The sequence below is a fragment of the Alosa alosa genome, chromosome 4 (assembly GCF_017589495.1).
Source record: "Alosa alosa isolate M-15738 ecotype Scorff River chromosome 4, AALO_Geno_1.1, whole genome shotgun sequence".
Lineage (NCBI taxonomy): Eukaryota > Metazoa > Chordata > Actinopteri > Clupeiformes > Clupeidae > Alosa > Alosa alosa.
This window is the reverse complement of record NC_063192.1, coordinates 1,634,257-1,653,143: the sequence shown is the minus strand read 5'-3', so window position 1 is coordinate 1,653,143 and position 18,887 is coordinate 1,634,257. Positions and strand designations below refer to the sequence as shown.

General features: G+C 40.3%; 1 protein-coding gene across 2 annotated transcripts in view; it reads right to left on the bottom strand.

Annotated features, from left to right (window-relative positions):
• The window catches only part of LOC125292836, a 34,169-nt gene extending 24,421 nt beyond the window's left edge, over positions 1-9,748 (bottom strand). Inside the window, exon 1 of one of the 2 annotated variants that reach the window (XM_048240291.1) lies at positions 9,668-9,748. Coding sequence is in view for 1 of the 2 variants with exons in the window: in XM_048240290.1 (XP_048096247.1) it covers positions 1,215-1,310 (96 nt within the window). In the remaining variant the exon portion in view is untranslated. Of the gene's footprint in view, positions 1-1,214; positions 1,906-9,667 lie in introns of those variants that run through there. The other variant, XM_048240290.1, reaches the window with a different exon arrangement.
• Between the last annotated feature and the right edge of the window lie 9,139 nt (positions 9,749-18,887).

Genomic DNA, 18,887 nt, shown 5'->3' with positions numbered 1-18,887 from the left:
AAGGTGTTCCACATAATATATTTTAGATGCATTAACATATCAACCACAATGTCTATATTTATGCATTGCTATTATTTATGCATTGCCTGTTGCCTTAAATGCAAATTAACTGCTGTTGGCCACGCCCCACTTTGGAACTGATTCCATGTTTACATCAACAGGCAGCATAGTCAACTGGGAATACGAGTTGGTGACAAGGCGATAGAGGGTTCTCCACCAGAAAGCCTCCGACTGCCAGTGATAAAATGCAATTTGTTATGCAGGAATAAATAAAGAATGTGTGACAAACGTCATTGATGGTTCTGTTTTAATTTCCGTAGTAATATAGCCTAATAGTAAAGTCATTGGAGTTATTTAGCCGAAACGTCTGCTAAATACATTAACCTAGCCTAGAGATCTAGATGCACCCTAGCGGCAGCAAATGTAATATGCAGCCAGGGTAGTCTAGCAACTCTCCATTGGCTTGCGAACTAGATAAACAAACTTCGGTCAGACCAATCACATCGTGTATAGAGTTGGTGGATCAGCTTAACATAATGACGGTAGAGTTGCGACGGTTCCGCGTGAATTCTCTGCTACTTGAAAACAAGATGGATGATGAAGATGGATGCTGCTGTTGGCGAACAGCGCAACTTGAGTTAAGCTTTTTAAAAACCCTATGAATTTGGAAAATGAAAGTCATCTAAATGAAGTAAAGTCATATAAATAATTATTTAATATAAACATTGGTTTTGATCAAAACAATTACGGTATGTCCCTACAGGAAGGCTATTTATTTTCCAAGCCGGACTACACTATGACAATATTACCATGTTATTATCACTTTATTGCCCAAAATACAGTTGAATTTGTATCAAAGATTCTAGAGTGCTATGTAAAAGAAACATAGAACATAAGACAATAATGAAGAAAATAAAATAATAAAATAAAAGAAAAAATAAATAATAAAAGAAGACAATAATGGGCTACAATGAACCTATTCTCCCAGGTCAGGAAAAATATGAGGTGCAACGAAGCATGCAATCGGATCTGTCTTACATGATGTATAGGTTAGCCTATCGGATTAGCAAATCTTGCAAACGACCATTGGCTAGGCTACATGCACCAAGCTTACATTTTGATCACTGCTTCAACAACTCACCCCATTTGGGACTCCTGTTTTAAAATACTGGTTGTCATGCTGCCATGTTAATTAAGGAGAAATTATAGCCTACCTGTCGTCTTTCACAACTCTCCTGAGACTTTGAGATCATTGCAAGATTGGAAAGAAATAGCCTAGCACAGAATCCAACTCTCTTTGACATTGCCATCTCTTGAAAGTAATGTTATGTGACAGACAGTTGGATTGCTCATGGGTTCATCATGTCTGTGGCCCTTCAACTAAAGTGGTGAATAATGACATGTGTTGTGTTCAAATCAGAATTTGAGCAGTGACCACATTTTTGGCAGAAAAACAAATAATCATGCAATAAATCATAATTCATACTGATGTGCCCACCATACTTAATGCGTTAGGTGATGTGCTGTTCTTGTACTGTATGAGGTCACGAATGACAGACTCATGAACTCATGTCAATTCCTGATGATTCGTGAGATATTAAGGAATGAAGTAATACATAAATCATGAATTAATTCAAGCATGAATTCATGATAATTCATGTACCCTTACTGTGAAGTGTTACCGGAATTTTCAGATGGGGGTGGGTAGTCAGCACCCTATATGGCTCTGGGGGAAGTAACACTCAAATTTCCCTAAAGGAGCTTGCACACTGCTCCAACAAAAGCCAACAAACACCAACAGTTGGGTCAGTGTGGGCCGACTGTCTGCGTTTGTTGACGTTTGTTGGCTGGAGACACCACAGTGTGGACTGGCAGTTGGTTTTGGTGATGTCTCAATAAGGGAGACTTCTGCTCATAGAAGTGCATAGTTTCTGACATTGACCTCTCTCCACTAGCCCACAAAAACTCACAGAAAAAGTGAGTTTTGCATAATATCAAAGAGTATAGAAGTAACTATACTCTTTGATAATATGGCCCCTTTAATCCCAAAGTTATCTAGAAAATCTATGTTTAAACATATCCTGTAGGCTATGCAGTAGAGACAGAATAGCTAAAGGGATTGAATATAGATGGTTTTCCTACTGCAATGGTCACAGCTACCTACTGGTCCGACTCTAAAAGCTAAAAGTCCATTTAACCTTGACTTGGGTCAAATCTGAATATTATGACACAAGCAAGTAAAGTAAGCAAGTAAATCTCTGTATACAGTACCCTCCAGAATTATTGGCACCTTTGGTAAAAAGTTGACTAAAAACACATATAAAAAATAATAATTTGGTGATTTAGTGTACTCTCACAATGAAAACAATGAGGAAAAATCCACCATTGAAGGAAAGCAAATTTATTCTGAGAAAAAGTAAAATCTCATTAAGAAATAAATCTTTTTAATGAAAACACATTGCTCACAATATTGGCACCCCTAGAAAAATCTTATATACAAAACCTAACAGAAGCGTTTTCCTATCTAATTTCAACTTATTTAAGTTAATCAGAGTGTCTGTGAACTTTCAGAAGTAGGTTCATGACTTTCTTTTTCATTAAGGTGACAATACAATGACACAGAGGCTAAATCCTTTAGTCATTTTTAGGGTTGCAAAGGGGCGGAACATTTCTGGTAAATGTCCAGAAACTTACCATGGGAATTTAAGCTGGGGAATTTTGGAAATATTCCAAATTGGAAACTTTCATGTAATTAAAGGAAATTATGGGAATTAATGGGAATTTACAGGAATTAACTGGGAATTTCTCGGTAATTCATACAAACTGTTTCATATACAAACATTAACATTTTGTTTCGTAATAAGCAATATGATTTGTATGTTCGTATTTTCGCTTAGCTTAGCATACAAAGCTAGCTAGAATGCTAGCGGGAATCCCATTCTCTGCCTATGGTCAGAGAATGTCTAATAAGGGGAGAACTTCCACTCTCTGAAAACTTCCGGTTTCTTCTGTGGTTCCACACGAGGGCGCTCGCAGGTGAGTCCAGAATGAATGGAGGTCTATGGAACTGTACCCCTCAAAATCCACTTTTCTCGGGATGTATTTTTTTTCAAGTAATTTGAATATTGTATTCGAAAGGGGAGGCAAAGACAATACACTTGGTTGAGTATTATATTTTTTAAAGCCACCTAATTGTTCTAAAAAGCCTTTCAAACGTGTCAATGACGTCATTCATTAGCACAATGCTAGCGTGTTATGGGCAACAACGACCCAACCTGTAAAAAAAAAACGAAAGGACATGACTCCCGGATTATTTCCCTTTTGATTGATAATCCATATCCATTTTGCAAAAAATAAAATAAAATCTGAGGGTTTCAGTTGTTAAATAGGTGAAAACAATAAATTTAGCCATGTAGCTCCACAGGACCCCATGTATTTTGGAATTGCCCGCGATCGTCATCTAGGTAAACTCTGGTGAACTGCAGCCAAATTTGGTTTGTATGGGATTAATAGAGAGTGGGGAGACTCTCCGTAGACGGGCTCTGCTATGGTTTATTAGCGTGCTAAACTAGCAACATTGAACTGCCCAAGATACACCACACCACTCAACAACAAAATCCGATTGGTTGGAAAAAATTTTCCCAATGCATATGAACGCACCATATGTTTCCTTTATGTCTAGCAGCCTATGCCGATTGCTGTGGGCATGTTATTGACATACAGTGGGCATTGCTTCGATTTGGCCAGCTTCCCTCGCGGTCCGCGCGCGGGATCACGGGGTATCACGCAACTTTAATTTGTATTTTTCCAGTGACGCTGCAACGACGCTGCAACAACCCAAACAACCAGCAGATGTCTCTTGTGAGCAGGGTGTCTCGTAAAAAGAAATGGAGCCTGGAAAACCCTACACAGACTTCACTACAGACTTTAGCAGACTGGTTTAGAAATAATTTAATAGCCAGAAATATGCCTGCCCTGCCCTAATAAAGAAATATTTGATTAACTCTCTAGGCGCCACGGTCGAGTTTACTCGACAAGATGCGGTACTGAATAAAACGGCCGATTTAGTCAAATAGGGTGTCATATTTTGTTCGACCTCCACTCCACTAGATGGCAGACATGTCATACGTCATCCCTGAGTCGAAAAAACGACATGCTTTAAACAAAACTTTCTAGCTACAGTGCATTGAATCAGTGCGTGAAATACCGGAGCTAGTGTGCGTGTGAGCCACTTTGTCAGAGCGATATTGTCAATGTCAGCGAGTATTTGCATTAGATTATCATCTAATGGCATCAAAAAAGTTTACCTGAAATGAAGTGTTAGGTCTTCTATTCGCGGACCCTGATTCTGAAGGGGAATATCTGCCTTCAGAAAATGACGGTGATTCGTTTAGTGAGGCTTCAGATGCGTCCCTGCCTTGCAATGATGCAGCTGGACAAAGTGAGAGTTTACTCCATAGTTTAGCTTACACCAAGCACAAACGTTAAATCGTTTGCCCAATGTCACTGGTGGGAATAATGTTTCATGGGTTCGGAGTGTTCATCGGGAAGTTAGCAGGGTGTTAGTGGTGTGGCGAACGAGGCTGGAGGTAGCCTAATACCCATAGCGCTTAGCTTCTGTCTTCTGAGCGTGTGCCTCTCCCAATCGCGGCGACAGTAACGATGGTGGAGCCTTTGTCTAATGCCACCGCGTATGTTAGACGAGGTCGAAGTGCTCATAGGACAGTTAGGGGGGGAACGAGAGGCAGTGTGGGGAGTCGCAATGAGAGTGACAGAAGGCCTAGTCCGAGAAGGCGCAAATTCTCTCCACTGACGCCTTGGCCTTGAGGCAGATCTGGCCATGCTGCTCGCAACAGGAGCAGAGGTGGTGACATCGGGCAGGAGAGCCATTAGGCCATGAATAGTCTATCACAAGATGATGGGAATGCCAGCACTGTATGGATAGGATATGGATATGGATAGTCATTATCTCTACAGCAAAAGGCCTGCAACATAAAAAAAGCCATTTATTAGTAATGATTTACACTGTTGATTATCTATTTCCCTGACCATTTAGGGACATGTGTTCTTTTTGTGTGTTCATGTCCTTGTGATGTGTGTGTCTTTGTCAGCTAAGAAAAAACAACAAAAAAAAACATCAACAAAAACAACAAAAAGAAAACAAATACTAACATTGTCTCTTGTCTTGTCTCGTCATCTCACTCCTGATCTGTGCCTTGCCGTGGTAAGTGAGCTTTTGAACTAAACAGGTCTTGTCTACTTGTGTTTGTGTGTCATCTGAATACTATATATGTGCCCCATACATTGAATCAGAGTGCCTACTGTATGTAGTGAATGGAAAATCTCTACAGCAAAAGGCCAGCCTACCGCTACATGCATTTGGTTTGTTTCTGGCATTTATTAGTAATGATTTATACAGTTTGTTTACTACTTACTATTTACCTGAGCATTCAGTATTGTCCAATATAGCATACAGAAGGTGAGGGACATTTTGGGGAAAAGAAGTGGTGCATTTTATCATTCAAACATGCAACTTTTCATGACAATTCTATAATCCAAGATGGCCGCCACCATATGACGTCATAATATGCAAATTAGATATAAACATTTAATCTCTACATAAATTTTGGGTCATCCTTAATATTTCTCTAATTTACAGAAAGTCTCTATCATCACTTTTAAGATATAGCCTTTTGAAATGAAGATGTCAAAATCGAACGTTTCGAAAAAAAACCTCTGGCGCCTAAAGGGTTAACTGCGAGTAAATCCCGTTTGCAGCCGTAGAAGAAACGCAGGACAAATGAAACATTCCGGTTTTCTCCGAGTGCAACGATGATAGACAGACATCATTTGGACAAAATATAGAGCATATTAACCTCCGTTGCTCAGCCAAATGCCTTCCTGTTATGTCCTGTTATGAAGTTTACTTCATTAGCGGTTTATTTTTTTGATTATTAAAGAGTGTTTTTTCGGTTTTGTTCAGAGCTATACATGCAACTGCATTCGACAAAGGACAGATGTATGTTGCTAGTGACAAAATATTAACTTATAAAAATATCAGTGTTTTACGATGTCTTTGTCATGGGGAAGTGTTTTCCCCATGCATTTATTCTAGGCTACTGTCAGTGACTGCCGCGAGAGAAGCGGGTTCTGTGTTGCGTTCATTTCAGTGACTGACACGAGAGAAGCGGGGTCTGTGTTGTGTTGCGTTAATTTATTGGGTATGCCCTTCCGTGCTGTCCACAGCTCTTCAGTTTTGGCACTCATTTTGACACAATGAGTGCAGGCCGCGCGTTTGTATGGTTATATTGCTTGACAGGGGGGGATCCCAAGCAGCTTTCAGCCATAAGGCTTTGAGTACATTTCCTAATTCACCCAACACTAATATTCAAAATGTTGAAAACTATTTCGGCATAGCCTATAAGCAGTTTAATTAAATGTAATGTTAGTTGTAAACAAACGGGCTACTTGGTGAGGCTTGGCCTCACAGATGCGCTCGTGCCTTAGATGGCAAGAAAAATCTTCACGATATAGGCCTATTAACTGACCGCCCGTTTCACGTTGGCTGGGGGGCAGGGGGGGCCATCAGACATTTGTGCCCAGTTAATCCGGCCCTGTCCCCAACAAATCACACCTTCCTACCTCTGTGACAGCTTAAAAGAAGTCGAGTGGACTCCTAACTCACAGACCTATTCACAAACCGGTTTTGTGGCATTTCGCCATGTTTTGAAATCCTATGCGGCTACAAGAGCTTCCAATCGTGAGGAAGCAATTTTGCATTGTAGGCATAACTAACATGCAATAACGCCACCAACAACAACCAAAACTAGGCTACTCATTGTCAACATGTAAATTAAATGTAGCAGGCCGCACATTTGTATGGTTATATTGCTTGACTTAAATCCCAGAGAGTAGGCTACCGGACCCCACAGTGATGGGCCTAGCGGTCTTACGCGCTCAGTGTGGAGCTCTTTGAAGCTTGGGATAATGTGGTACAGTTACTACAGTAACAGCATTTTATTTTACTTCTTATGGAATAGTTTTTTTTTTCACTTTTATAAAGGCTTTGTTTGAATGCTGTTGGAACAAATAGTAGTTGATTATAAAGGCAACTTTCTGTTGCAATATTCGGTGTGTTCTGGACTGCAGGTAACTTGTTTAAGTCAGTGGTTCTCAAACTTTTTCTTTCATTCCCCACTTTGATCAAGGGGGCCATCGACTGATGATAGTGGAGATAACGTGTTATCCCGAGGCCTTTGCAAGTCAGCATACGGTAGTCTACCCTATTAAAAATGTTCGATGTCCCAAACGGAGAGCCATACTTTATTGTTTTAACAATCTCTATGCTACTCACCAAAATGTAGGCATGGGAACAGTATCCAACTGTCGTGTCGGGTTTTCAAACATTATGCGTGACTCGGACATCTAAAATGCAACAGGCTCATATCGTCCTCGCATTCGCAAAATGAGGACATACAGACTGCTCAGATAACAGGTGTACCTCCAGTTTTGCACGGTTTTAGTCAAGTTATAGGCCAGTTTTAGTCAAGTTATAGGCCTGTTTACCTGCAAGGTTCTGCACTTTGCATTTTGCAATGAGCAGTGCTTTCCCTTTTGAATTGTGTGTGTGTGTGTGTTTGTATGAATTGTTAATCCGGCCCTGCCCCCAACAACTCACCTTTCCACCTCTCCACCTCTGGCCTATTGTCCAGGAGGAGGAGGGGCCTGAGGCCTGGACAAAGTCATCAACAGACTCATAGCACTGAAGGGAGAGGCAATTAGATATTTAATCCAGTGTTTTGTCAAATTGCAAATTGCTATTCGTTTTAACAAATTTTTATGATAGTATAAAGTACTTTTTGTATAGGCTACTATCTTAATTGGTTTATACTCAATACTTGACCAATGGCTATTGCATCTTTCTATTGAGATCTAAGTGAGAATGCATCTATCTAAGTGAGAATGTGGCAGGTGATCTACTGTATAGGCTTCATAAAATAAAATAAACAGGGGTGCGTTTCCCGTACAACTACGGAGGTTAGCTTTTACTAACGTGGTACGATGCATCGTTCAACTAACCAACATGTAAGTTACGACTGTTTCCCAAAACTGTCGTACTTACATAGTACTTGTAAGTTTGGACCATGATAGTTTCCAAACTTCAGTAGTCTGGACTAAGGTGGTTAATGACGTTTAGTAACAGGTGACAGGCACACCTGCACATACAGTAACAGAGACTTGGACTACCTTAGTTTAATCCGTGAAATCTGTTTTTCTCAGGGTCATCAAGTTAATTCATTGGTTCATATAGACTGACCTTGTAAATTAACCACTGCTTTGAATTAACGTTTAACAGGTGTCATTTAAATGTGCTGGTGAAACAGTTGTGTACTGCAGTTATCAATCCCCTGTCCAAGAGTTCGAATCTGGGTTAAGCGTAGTTAGCTTTTGGGAAACGCACCCCTGATGTCTGATGTGTGATCAGTGAAATATGGGGAGGGAAGTGGCAGTGTTTTTTTGCGTGTCTGCAGAAGTCAGCCAAATATGAATGTATGTAATTCTGCGGCATAAAGCAGATGTATTTGTTTATTGTACAGAAAAATAAAAATGACATTTTGTCAATTGACTACATTGCAGTCAAGAAGTAGGGCAAATTAATGTACAAAACCAAAATGTGGGTCATAGCCTAGTTGTCTAAGCCTCTATTGCGTAGCCTGTTAAAAATGACGCTAGATAGTATTAAATCACCAACAACATTGTTTTCTGTGCAGAAGCCTACCCAAGGCTACAGATTAATTCTAAACAGTTATGTCTCTACTGGCTCAATTGTCACACAAGACACTGTTTTGATTTGCGTAGTTGCGTTACCCAACACTGACAATTACGTAGACAGCAAATTAAGATATTTTTTCGTTTTGTGGAGCGGCACCGGTAGGCTATCAAAAGCAGATTTCGATTTTCGTTACCACCCAAGTAGCCTAAATCGAGGTAATGTTTAATTATGCATGATTTATTTTGTTATTGAATTCGTAGGCTGGGATTTCTCTCGGCAACAATTATGTTTAAAGGTAGCCTCCTGCTTTTTCAGAAGGGGCGACAGTCAGGCTACTGACAGAACAATGTACAGTGGCAGAGCGACGCACAGTGGCTGAAAGTGGTACTAAAGTTTCACACAGCTTCACGCCGAGTAATGCGCGACTGAAGTGGCCATTTGAAATCAACGCCCACTGTATGTGCAGGGTAGAAATTCGACTGAAATTGCATTAAATCAGGTTGTTTTAACTAATATTAGACTGCAAGATGGGGTTTTGTCCACAAATTCCCTGTCTTGCCTAATTTGCCATATTAAAAATTCCCAGTTTATTCCTTTTAATTTCCGTTTATTCCTGTTAATTCCCATATATTCCTGTTAATTCCCATATATTCCCGTTAATTCACATGGAAACTTTGAAAATTCCCGGAATTTTGCAACCCTAGTCATTTTTCAACATGAGAACAACAAGAGAATACACTACATTTAAATAAAAAAAAGTATGTTGGCATTTGTAAGTCAGGGAATATCTATAAAAACTAGATACTTTATTTACAGTTAACACAATGATTGAAAGGTTCTAATCCACTGGAAATGTGACAAACGTGCTTGGACAAAGACCCATGGTTATCTTACCCCCACGTACAGTATGGAGGATGGTAAGATAGGCAAATATCATCTTGGGATCACCAAGTCCTGAAAAAAAAAGCCTGTCCAGTCATTTAATTACCAATGTAAATGGCAGGAGTTACTGAATGATACAGTGACTTTGTCTGGAAGTGTGGTCTATTGTCAGATTAAGGGCCCTATCATGACAGTCTAAAGCGCATCGTCACTAGTCAAAAGCTTATTCAAATTTAATAGGATGTCCAGTCCACATTGGGAGTGTTTTCATTATCAAAGGTCGAGCGCATGGCGCAACAAGGTGTTCCTAGGTTTCTTAATCAGTCATGGGTGTATTTGGGGCAAAACATCATTTAAACCAATGAGAATGACATGTCATTCCCTTTAACGGTGCAACGTGCGACGTCAAAGAACGCATCGGTATTTTGACAGTCAACGGCACATTTGAAGGAGTCTGCTTACGAGACCGTATGGAACAGTCATTCCACTAAACCATGCTTTACTAAAACTTAGCATAGCCTTTACGCATTTGCACTCGTCTATTATTTGAACTCATTGGCAAAGTGAAACTAACTTCACCATGGTGTCAGTCAACGACAAGGCAATTATATGCGGTAAGTTACTTTCACTATTGACTGACAATGGGTTACCATCGAAAACATAGACTGGAAAAAGCCACACTTAATAAAAACTAATATTTTTCAAATGACTGAATAAAACAACATTTATCCTGCAGAGCATGGGCGGATTATGAACTTTCGGGCCCCTGGGCCCAGATGTATTAAGGGCCCCCCACTAATTGTCGTATATGTGGGAGGGGGGTTTGGGGGTCCTCCCCCAGAACATTTTTAACTTGTTTGATGTGATTTCCTGTATTCTGGTGCATTTTGGGGATGGCCAATACTAAATTCAATCAGATTCATAGCCTACATCCTGATTTGTTGATATTGAGGCAATGATTCCATGCAAAGGCTTGGGCTTCAGGGCCCCTTGACCCCCTGGGCCTGGGCCGGGTAGGCCCGTGCAGTAATCCATCCCTGCTGCAGAGGAGTTGCTTATATTTCGTGATAGTGCGTCTTCAGCTGTGCTCTCACTTTTAACCGTCATTACCAATTTGCAAATGCGTTGTTTTTCGTAATATCTTTTCGTAATGCATTGTATTTCGTAATGTCAAGCACACTTATTGTTCTTCTTAAGTTTTCTTATTATTACGTGTGCTTGCAAAGCAGCACACTTATTTGGGGGCCAAGCAGAGAAACTGCGAGGCAACCCATAGTGATTCTACGTATTCTTCTTATTATTATTATAACGAAACACTAATTTGCCATTGAACCATACAGTAAAAAGTGGCATATTCGGCACATGGATTCGGTTCAGTCATATCTTTAATTTATCAAAGTTTCAAGTCTGCACTTGGAGTGCTCTAGCGCCACCAACGTTTCAAATATTTTATTACATCTATGCACTTAACGTTTGAACCGTACACCACATTTTGAACATTAAGGTATATTTGCAATCCTTGGATGAGACCGAATTCGACGCACCCCATGACGTCAATATCCACCATGTTGGATCTTCCGCCATATTGTATTTCATCAAAAACACTTAAAAGGCATCAAATGTCATAACGTTTGTCCGATTTTCACAAAACTTGACGCAGCTGATCTTCAGACCATGACTCACAAATGCATTGCTTTTTGGAGCCATATTCAAAACCCATCGCCCGTCGCGACCAATGAAGATGGAAGAAAACAGGAAGTGAAGTGATCTCAGCAAGGCTTTCGCGTATCAACACCAAACTCAGTACAGGGTCTCAGTATCCAATTAGGAGGAGGCTCAATAAATTTGATGACTTTTGACCTATAGGTGGCGCTATAATTATTAAAATTATGTTTTAGCCTGTAACGGGTCATGTGTTTGGAATTAAAGCATTTTAGTGATATCTGTTAATACCTTGAGAGGTCACAAGCCAACATGTGACGTCAACATAATTGATTCGACCGCCATATTGGATTTCACCAAAAACATTTAAAAGGCATCAAAGGTCACAAAGTTTCTCCGATTTTCATGAAACTTGACTCAGATGATCGTCAGACCATGACTCATAAACGCATTGCTTTTTGGAGACATGTTCAAAACTGGTTGCCTGTGACGACCAATCACGTTTAACAGGAAGTGAAGTGATCTCAGCAAGGCTTTAGCGTATCAACACCAAACTCAGTACAGGGTATCAGGACTCAATTAGGAGGAGGCTCAATAAATTTGATGACTTTTGACCTATAGGTGGCGCAATAATCACAAGAAGTGGGCTCATATTTCAGCAATGCTTTCACATATTGAAACCAAACTTAGTATTTGTACTTGGGACCTCATCCTGAGGACAGAGAATAATTTTATCAACCTTTGACCAGTAGGGGTACTATAATTTGCACAACTTTCTTGTATCAACACCAAAATTGGTATGTGGACTCGTGACTACAACCTGAGGATGCACAATACATTTGGTGACTTTTGACCACTAGGGGTGCTATAATTATCAACACTTTCTCGTATAGACACCAAACTTGGTATGTGGACTTGTGACAACATCCTGAGGATGCACAATCAATTTTGCGACCTTTGACCACTAGGGGTGCTATAATTTGCGACACTTTCTCGTATTGACACCAAACTTGGTACAAGAACTCGGGACCACATCCTGAAGACGCTCAATATATTTAGTGACATTTGACCGCTAGAGGCACTATAATTATCAACACTTTCTCGTATCGACACCAAACTTGGTATGTGGACTTGTGACTACAACCTGAGGGCCGACAATACATTTGGTGATGTTTGAGGCATGCGATGTGTGGGGGCTATTGGGGTGTGTGGGAGAGGAGGTTTATCTGTGTATATGTGTGTGTGTGGGATGGGGGGTTAATTGGGTGTGTGTATAATGTAACAACGTTGGGTTGCCATGACAACTCCTGCTCAACTGCTTGGCCCCCACATTGCTGCTTGCAGCTATATTTGGGGGCCAAGCAGCGAAGCTGCGAGGCAACCCATAGTGATTCTACGTATTCCTCTTCTTATTATTATTATAACGAAACGCTAATTTGCCATTGAACCATACAGTAAAAAGTTGGGATATTCGGCACATTGATTTGGTTCAGTCATATCTTTAATTTATCAAAGTTTCAAGTCTGCACTTCGAGTGCTCTAGCGCCACATTTCAAATTTTTTATTACATCTATGCACTTAACGTTTGAACCGTACACCACTTTTTGAACATTAAGGTATATTTGGAATCCTTGGATGAGACCGAACTCGACGCATCCCATGACGTCAATTTCCGCCATGTTGGATCTTCCGCCATATTGTATTTCATCAAAAACACTTAAAAGGCATCAAATGTCATAAAGTTTGTCCGATTTTCACAAAACTTGATGCAGATGATCTTCAGACCATGACTCACAAATGCATTGCTTTTTGGAGCCATATTCAAAACATGTCGCCCGTCGTGACCAATCAAGTTTGTCGGCGAAGCCGCCAAACAGGAAGTGAAGTGATATCTCACCAAGGCTTTCACGTATCAAAGTCAAACTCAGTATATGATCTCAGGACCCAATTAGGAGGAGGCTCAATAAATTTGATGACTTTTGACCTATAGGTGGCGCTATAATTAGCAATATTACGTTTTGTCCTGTAACGGGTGACGTGTTTGGAATTAAAACATATTAGTGATGTCTATTAATACTTTGAGAGGTCCTTAGGCCGACACATGCCAACATGTGACGTCAACATAATTGATTCAACCGCCATATTGGATTTCACCAAAAACATTTAAAAGGCATCAAAGGTCACAAAGTTTCTCCGATTTTCACGAAACTTGACGTAGATGATCGTCAGACCATGACTCATAAATGTATTGCTCTTCGGAGCCATTTATGAAACCTGTCGCCTGTGACAACCAATCAAGTTTGGCCGCCAAACAGGAAGTGAAGTGATATCTCAGCAATGCTTTCACATATCAAAACCAAACTAGGTATATGGGCTCAGGACCCAATCAGGAGGGAGGCTCAAGAAATGTGGTAAATTTTGACCACTATGTGGCTTATAATCACAGGAAGTGGGCTCATATTTCAATGCTTTCAATGAAACCAAACCAAACTTGGCTCATTGACAGAGAATAATTTTATCGGGGCACATCCTGAGGACATACAATAATTTTAGCGACCTTTGACCACCAGGGTGCTATAATTTGCAACACTTTCTCAGATCGACACCAAACTTGGTACCTGGACTTGGGACCACATCCTGAATAAGGACAATACATTTAGTGACCTTTTTGACCACTAGGGTGCTATAATTAGCAAAACTTTCTCGTATCGACACCAAACTTGGTACATAGACTCGGGAACACATCCTGAAGATGCACAATATATTTAGTGACCTTTGATCACTAGGGGCACTATAATTATCAACACTTTCTTGTATTGACACCAAACTTGATATGTGGACTTGTGACTACAACCTGAGGGCGACAATACATTTGATGAGGTATGCGTGTCTGTGGGGAGCCATTGGGGTGTGTGGTGGAGGAAGTTTATCTGTGTATATGTGTGTGTGTGGGACGGGGGGGTTAATTGGGCGTGTGTATAATGTAGCAACATTGGGTTGCCATGACAACTCCTGCTCAACTGCTTGGCCCCCACATTGCTGCTTGCAGCTATATTTGGGGGCCAAGCAGCAGCTTCTTGCAGGCAACCCATAGTTTTTGTATTCTTTTCTTATTATTATAATTCCTCTCCTCTGGAAGTCTATTTGCCATTGAACCATACAGTAAAAGTTGGGAAATTTGGCACATTCATTTGGTACATTCATATATTCCATTTCACAAATGTTCAAGTCTGAACCCGAAAGGCAGTCTAGCCACCAACATGTGTCAAATTTTTATTACATCCTATGCACTTAACTTTTGAACCGTATGTCCACTTTTTGAACATCCATATATATTTGGAATCCTTGATGGACCTGAGTTCAATGATCCTATTATGTTACTTTCCGCCATGTTGGATCCTCCGCCATATTGTATTTCATCAAAAACCACTTAAAAGTTTTCAAAGGTCACAAACTTCATCCGATTTTCACAAAACTTGACACAGATGATCTTCAGACCATGTCTCACAATTACATTGCTTTTTGGAGCCATATTCAAAACATGTAAGCCAGTCCGTGACCAATCAAGTTTGTCGGCGGCCGCCAAACAGGAAGTGAACTGATATCTCACCAAGGCTTTCACATATCAAAACCAAACTCAGTATATGGGCTCAGGACCCAATTAGAGGAGGCTCAATAAATTTCATGACTTTTGACCTATAGGTGGCGCTATAATTAACAAAATTACGTTTTGTCCTTGTAACGGGTGATGTGTTTGAAATTAAAACATATTAGTGATGTCTATCAATACTTTGGGAGGTCCTTAGGCTGTCACATGCCAACTTGTGACATCAACATAATTGATTCAACCGCCATATTGGATTTCACCAAAACATTTAAAAGGCATCAAAGGTCACAAACTTCATCCGATTTTCACGAAACTTGACACAGATGATCTTCAGACCATGACTCATAATTGTATTGCCTTCGAGCCATTTATGAAAACTGGTCACCAGTGACAACCAATCAAATTTTAGCCGCCAAACAGGAAGTGAACTGATATCTTGGCAATGCTTTCACATATCAAAACCAAACTCACTATATGGGCTCAGGACCCAATTAGGAGGAGGCTCAAGAAATGTGGTAAATTTTGACCACTATGTGGCACTATAATCACAGGAAGTGGGCTCATATTTCAATGCTTTCACGTATCGAAACCAAACTTGGCTCATTGACTCGGGGGCACATCCTGAGGACATACAATAATTTTAGCGACCTTTGACCACCAGGGTGCTATAATTTGCAACACTTTCTCGTGATCGACACCAAACTTGGTACCTGGACTCGACCACATCCTGAATAAGGACAATACATTTAGTGACCTTTGACCACTAGGGCTTATAATTAGCAAAACTTTTCGTGATCGACACCAAACTTGGTACATAGATTCGGGGAACACATCCTGAAGATGCACAATATATTTAGTGACCTTTGATCACTAGGGGCACTATAATTATCAACACTTTCTTGTATTGACACCAAACTTGATATGTGGACTCGTGACTACAACCTGAGGACGCACAATACATTTGATGAGGTGTACGTGTCTGTGGGGAGCCATTGGGGTGTGTGGTGGAGGAAGTTTATCTGTGTATATGTGTGTGTGTGGGGACGGGGGTTAATTGGGGGTGTGTATAATGTAGCAACATTGGGTTGCCATGACAACTCCTGCTCAACTGCTTGGCCCCCACATTGCTGCTTGCAGCTATATTTGGGGGCCAAGCAGCGAAGCTGCGCGGCAACCCATAGTTTTTGTACCTTTTCTTATTATTATAATTCCTCTCCTCTGGAAGTCTATGGCAGCCCATAGAACCGTACAGTAAAAAGTTGTGAAATTTGGCACATTCATTCCATACATTCCCATATTCCATTTCACAAATGTTCAAGTCTGAACCCCAGGCAGTCTAGCGCCACCAATGTGTCAAAGTTGGCGTTGCATCCTTGCACTTAACTTTTGAACCGTATGTCCAATTTTGAACATCCATATATAGTTGGAACCCCTTGACGGACCTGAGTTCAATGACTCCTATTATGTTACTTTCCGCCATATTGGACCTCCGCCATATTGGATTTCATCAAAACCACTTAAAAGTTTTCATAGGTCACAAACTTCATCCAATTTTCACGAAACTTGACACAGATGATCTTCAGACCATGTCTCATAATTACATTGCCTTTGACACCCATAATCAAAGCTGGTCGCCAGTCACTTAATTAATCAAAATTGGCGCTAAGCCGCCAAACAGGAAGTGAACTCAGATCTCGCAAGGCTTTCACATATCAAACCAAACTCACTACATGGGCTCAGGACCCAATTAAGAGGAGGCTCAATAAATTTCATGACTTTTGACCTACAGGTGGCGCTATAATTAACAAAACTACGTTTTGGCTTGTATGGAGTGATGTGTTTGAAATTAAAACATATTAGTGATCTCTATCAATACTTTGGGAGGTCCTTAGGCTGTCACATATCAACTTTTGACATTAACATAATTGATTGGACCGCCATATTGGATTTCATCAAAAACACTTAAAAGTTTTCACAGGTCACAAACTTCATCCAATTTTCAATTAAACTTTGACACAGATGATCTTCAGACCATGTCTCATAATTGCATTGCCTTTGACACCCATACTCAAAACTGGTCACCAGTCACGACCAATCAAAATTGCCGGCGAAGCCGCCAAACAGGAAGTGAACTCAGATCTTGGCAAGGCTTTCACATATCAAAACCAAACTCACTACATGGGCTCAGGACCCAATTAAGAGGAGGCTCAATAAATTTCATGACTTTTGACCTACAGGTGGCACTATAATTAACAGAACTACGATTTGGCCTCTATGGGGTGATGTGTTTGAAATTAAAACATATTAGTGATCTCTGTTAATACTTTGGGAGGTCCTTAGGCTGACACATATCAACTTTTTACATTAACATAATTGATTGGACCGCCATATTGGATTTCATCAAAAACACTTAAAAGTTTTCACAGGTCAAAAAATTGCATCCAATTTTCATGAAACTTGGCACAGATGATCTTCAGACCTTGTCTCATAAATGCATTGCCTTTGAGACCTATATTAAAAACTGGTCACCAGTCACGACCAATCAAAATTGGCTGCAAAGCCGCCAAACAGGAAGTGAACTCAGATCTCGGCAAAGCTTTCACGTATCAAAATCAAACTCACTACATTGGCTCAGGACCCAATTAGGAGGAGGCTCAATAAATTTGATGACTTTTGACCACTATGGGGGCGCTAGAGTTACAGGAAGTCAACTCCTATCTCAGCAACACTTTCACGTATCAAAACCAAATTTGGTACATGGATTTGGGACCCCATCCTGAGGACCCACAATACATTTGTACTTTGACCACTAGGGGCACTATAATTAGCAATACTTTCTCGTATCAACCTCAAACTTGGTACATAGACTCGTGGCCACAGCCTGAGGACACACAATACATTTGGTGACTTTTGCCCACTAGGGGTGCTATAATTAGCAAGACTTTCTCGTATCAACACCAAACTTGGTACATGGACTAATGAACACATCCTGAATAGCTACAATACATTTGGTATCTTTTGACCACTAGGGGAAACTATAATGCCATGATTTAGGCTCATATCTTACTAACGCTTTCATGGATTGAAACCAAACTTTGTACATGGACTCAAGAACCAATCCCAATCCAATCTATCAAGAAACTATGGAACTATGGAAACTATGAAGAGGAAACTATGATAAAAAATAGTTGAAGAAGAGGAAACTGTGATAAAAACATTGTTTTCCTCAAAGCATGGATTTGACGACAGTACAAGCCGGACATGTCACGTTAATGTTAAATACATCTGAATGCTAGGTGGCAACGTTGTATTACATTTCACATACATACGGTGACATCATTAGAATTATGTGAGCTTCACAAGTAAGGAAGGTGCAAATATTATGTAATTTAAAATGGGAAATTATTGGAAATGTTATTTCTTGTTTATTCTAATTGCAAACCACACACATCCATTCAGAATCACACGCATACATTTAATACTGAAAGACTCTAATTTCGTTTATTTGATGTTGCCCCTAGCAACCCTGGGTGCAGCCTACAGTAGTCCAGTTTCAGAGTGACGAGTTCGTGGCCAAACAAGTGCCCAAAATATCGGTTTCCATGTGTAGAACTGTGCTGGATGGTGTGCGTCCTTTATGAAAAGTGTTTTATAGAGTTACAGACATGAGTCATGTTGTAGTGGTCAACATAAATGTGCCCCTTCTGTTATTAGAATGCTAAGCGGAGAAGCATGCTAAGCAGAGATTAAGTATCAATAACTTCTTGTGTGGCTAGGGAGGAGATGTATGTTGCTAATTGGTATTTATGTTGTTTAGCGTAATGTCATGGTCATTTAATATGAGATGCTTGCACTCGTAACTTCGTCACTTGTAACTTTAGGACTGCTATTTTTTTTACTAACAGTAATTCACGAAGCACTTTAGCCCTAAAAGTAGCACCTAAGTCTGTGACAGCTTAAAAG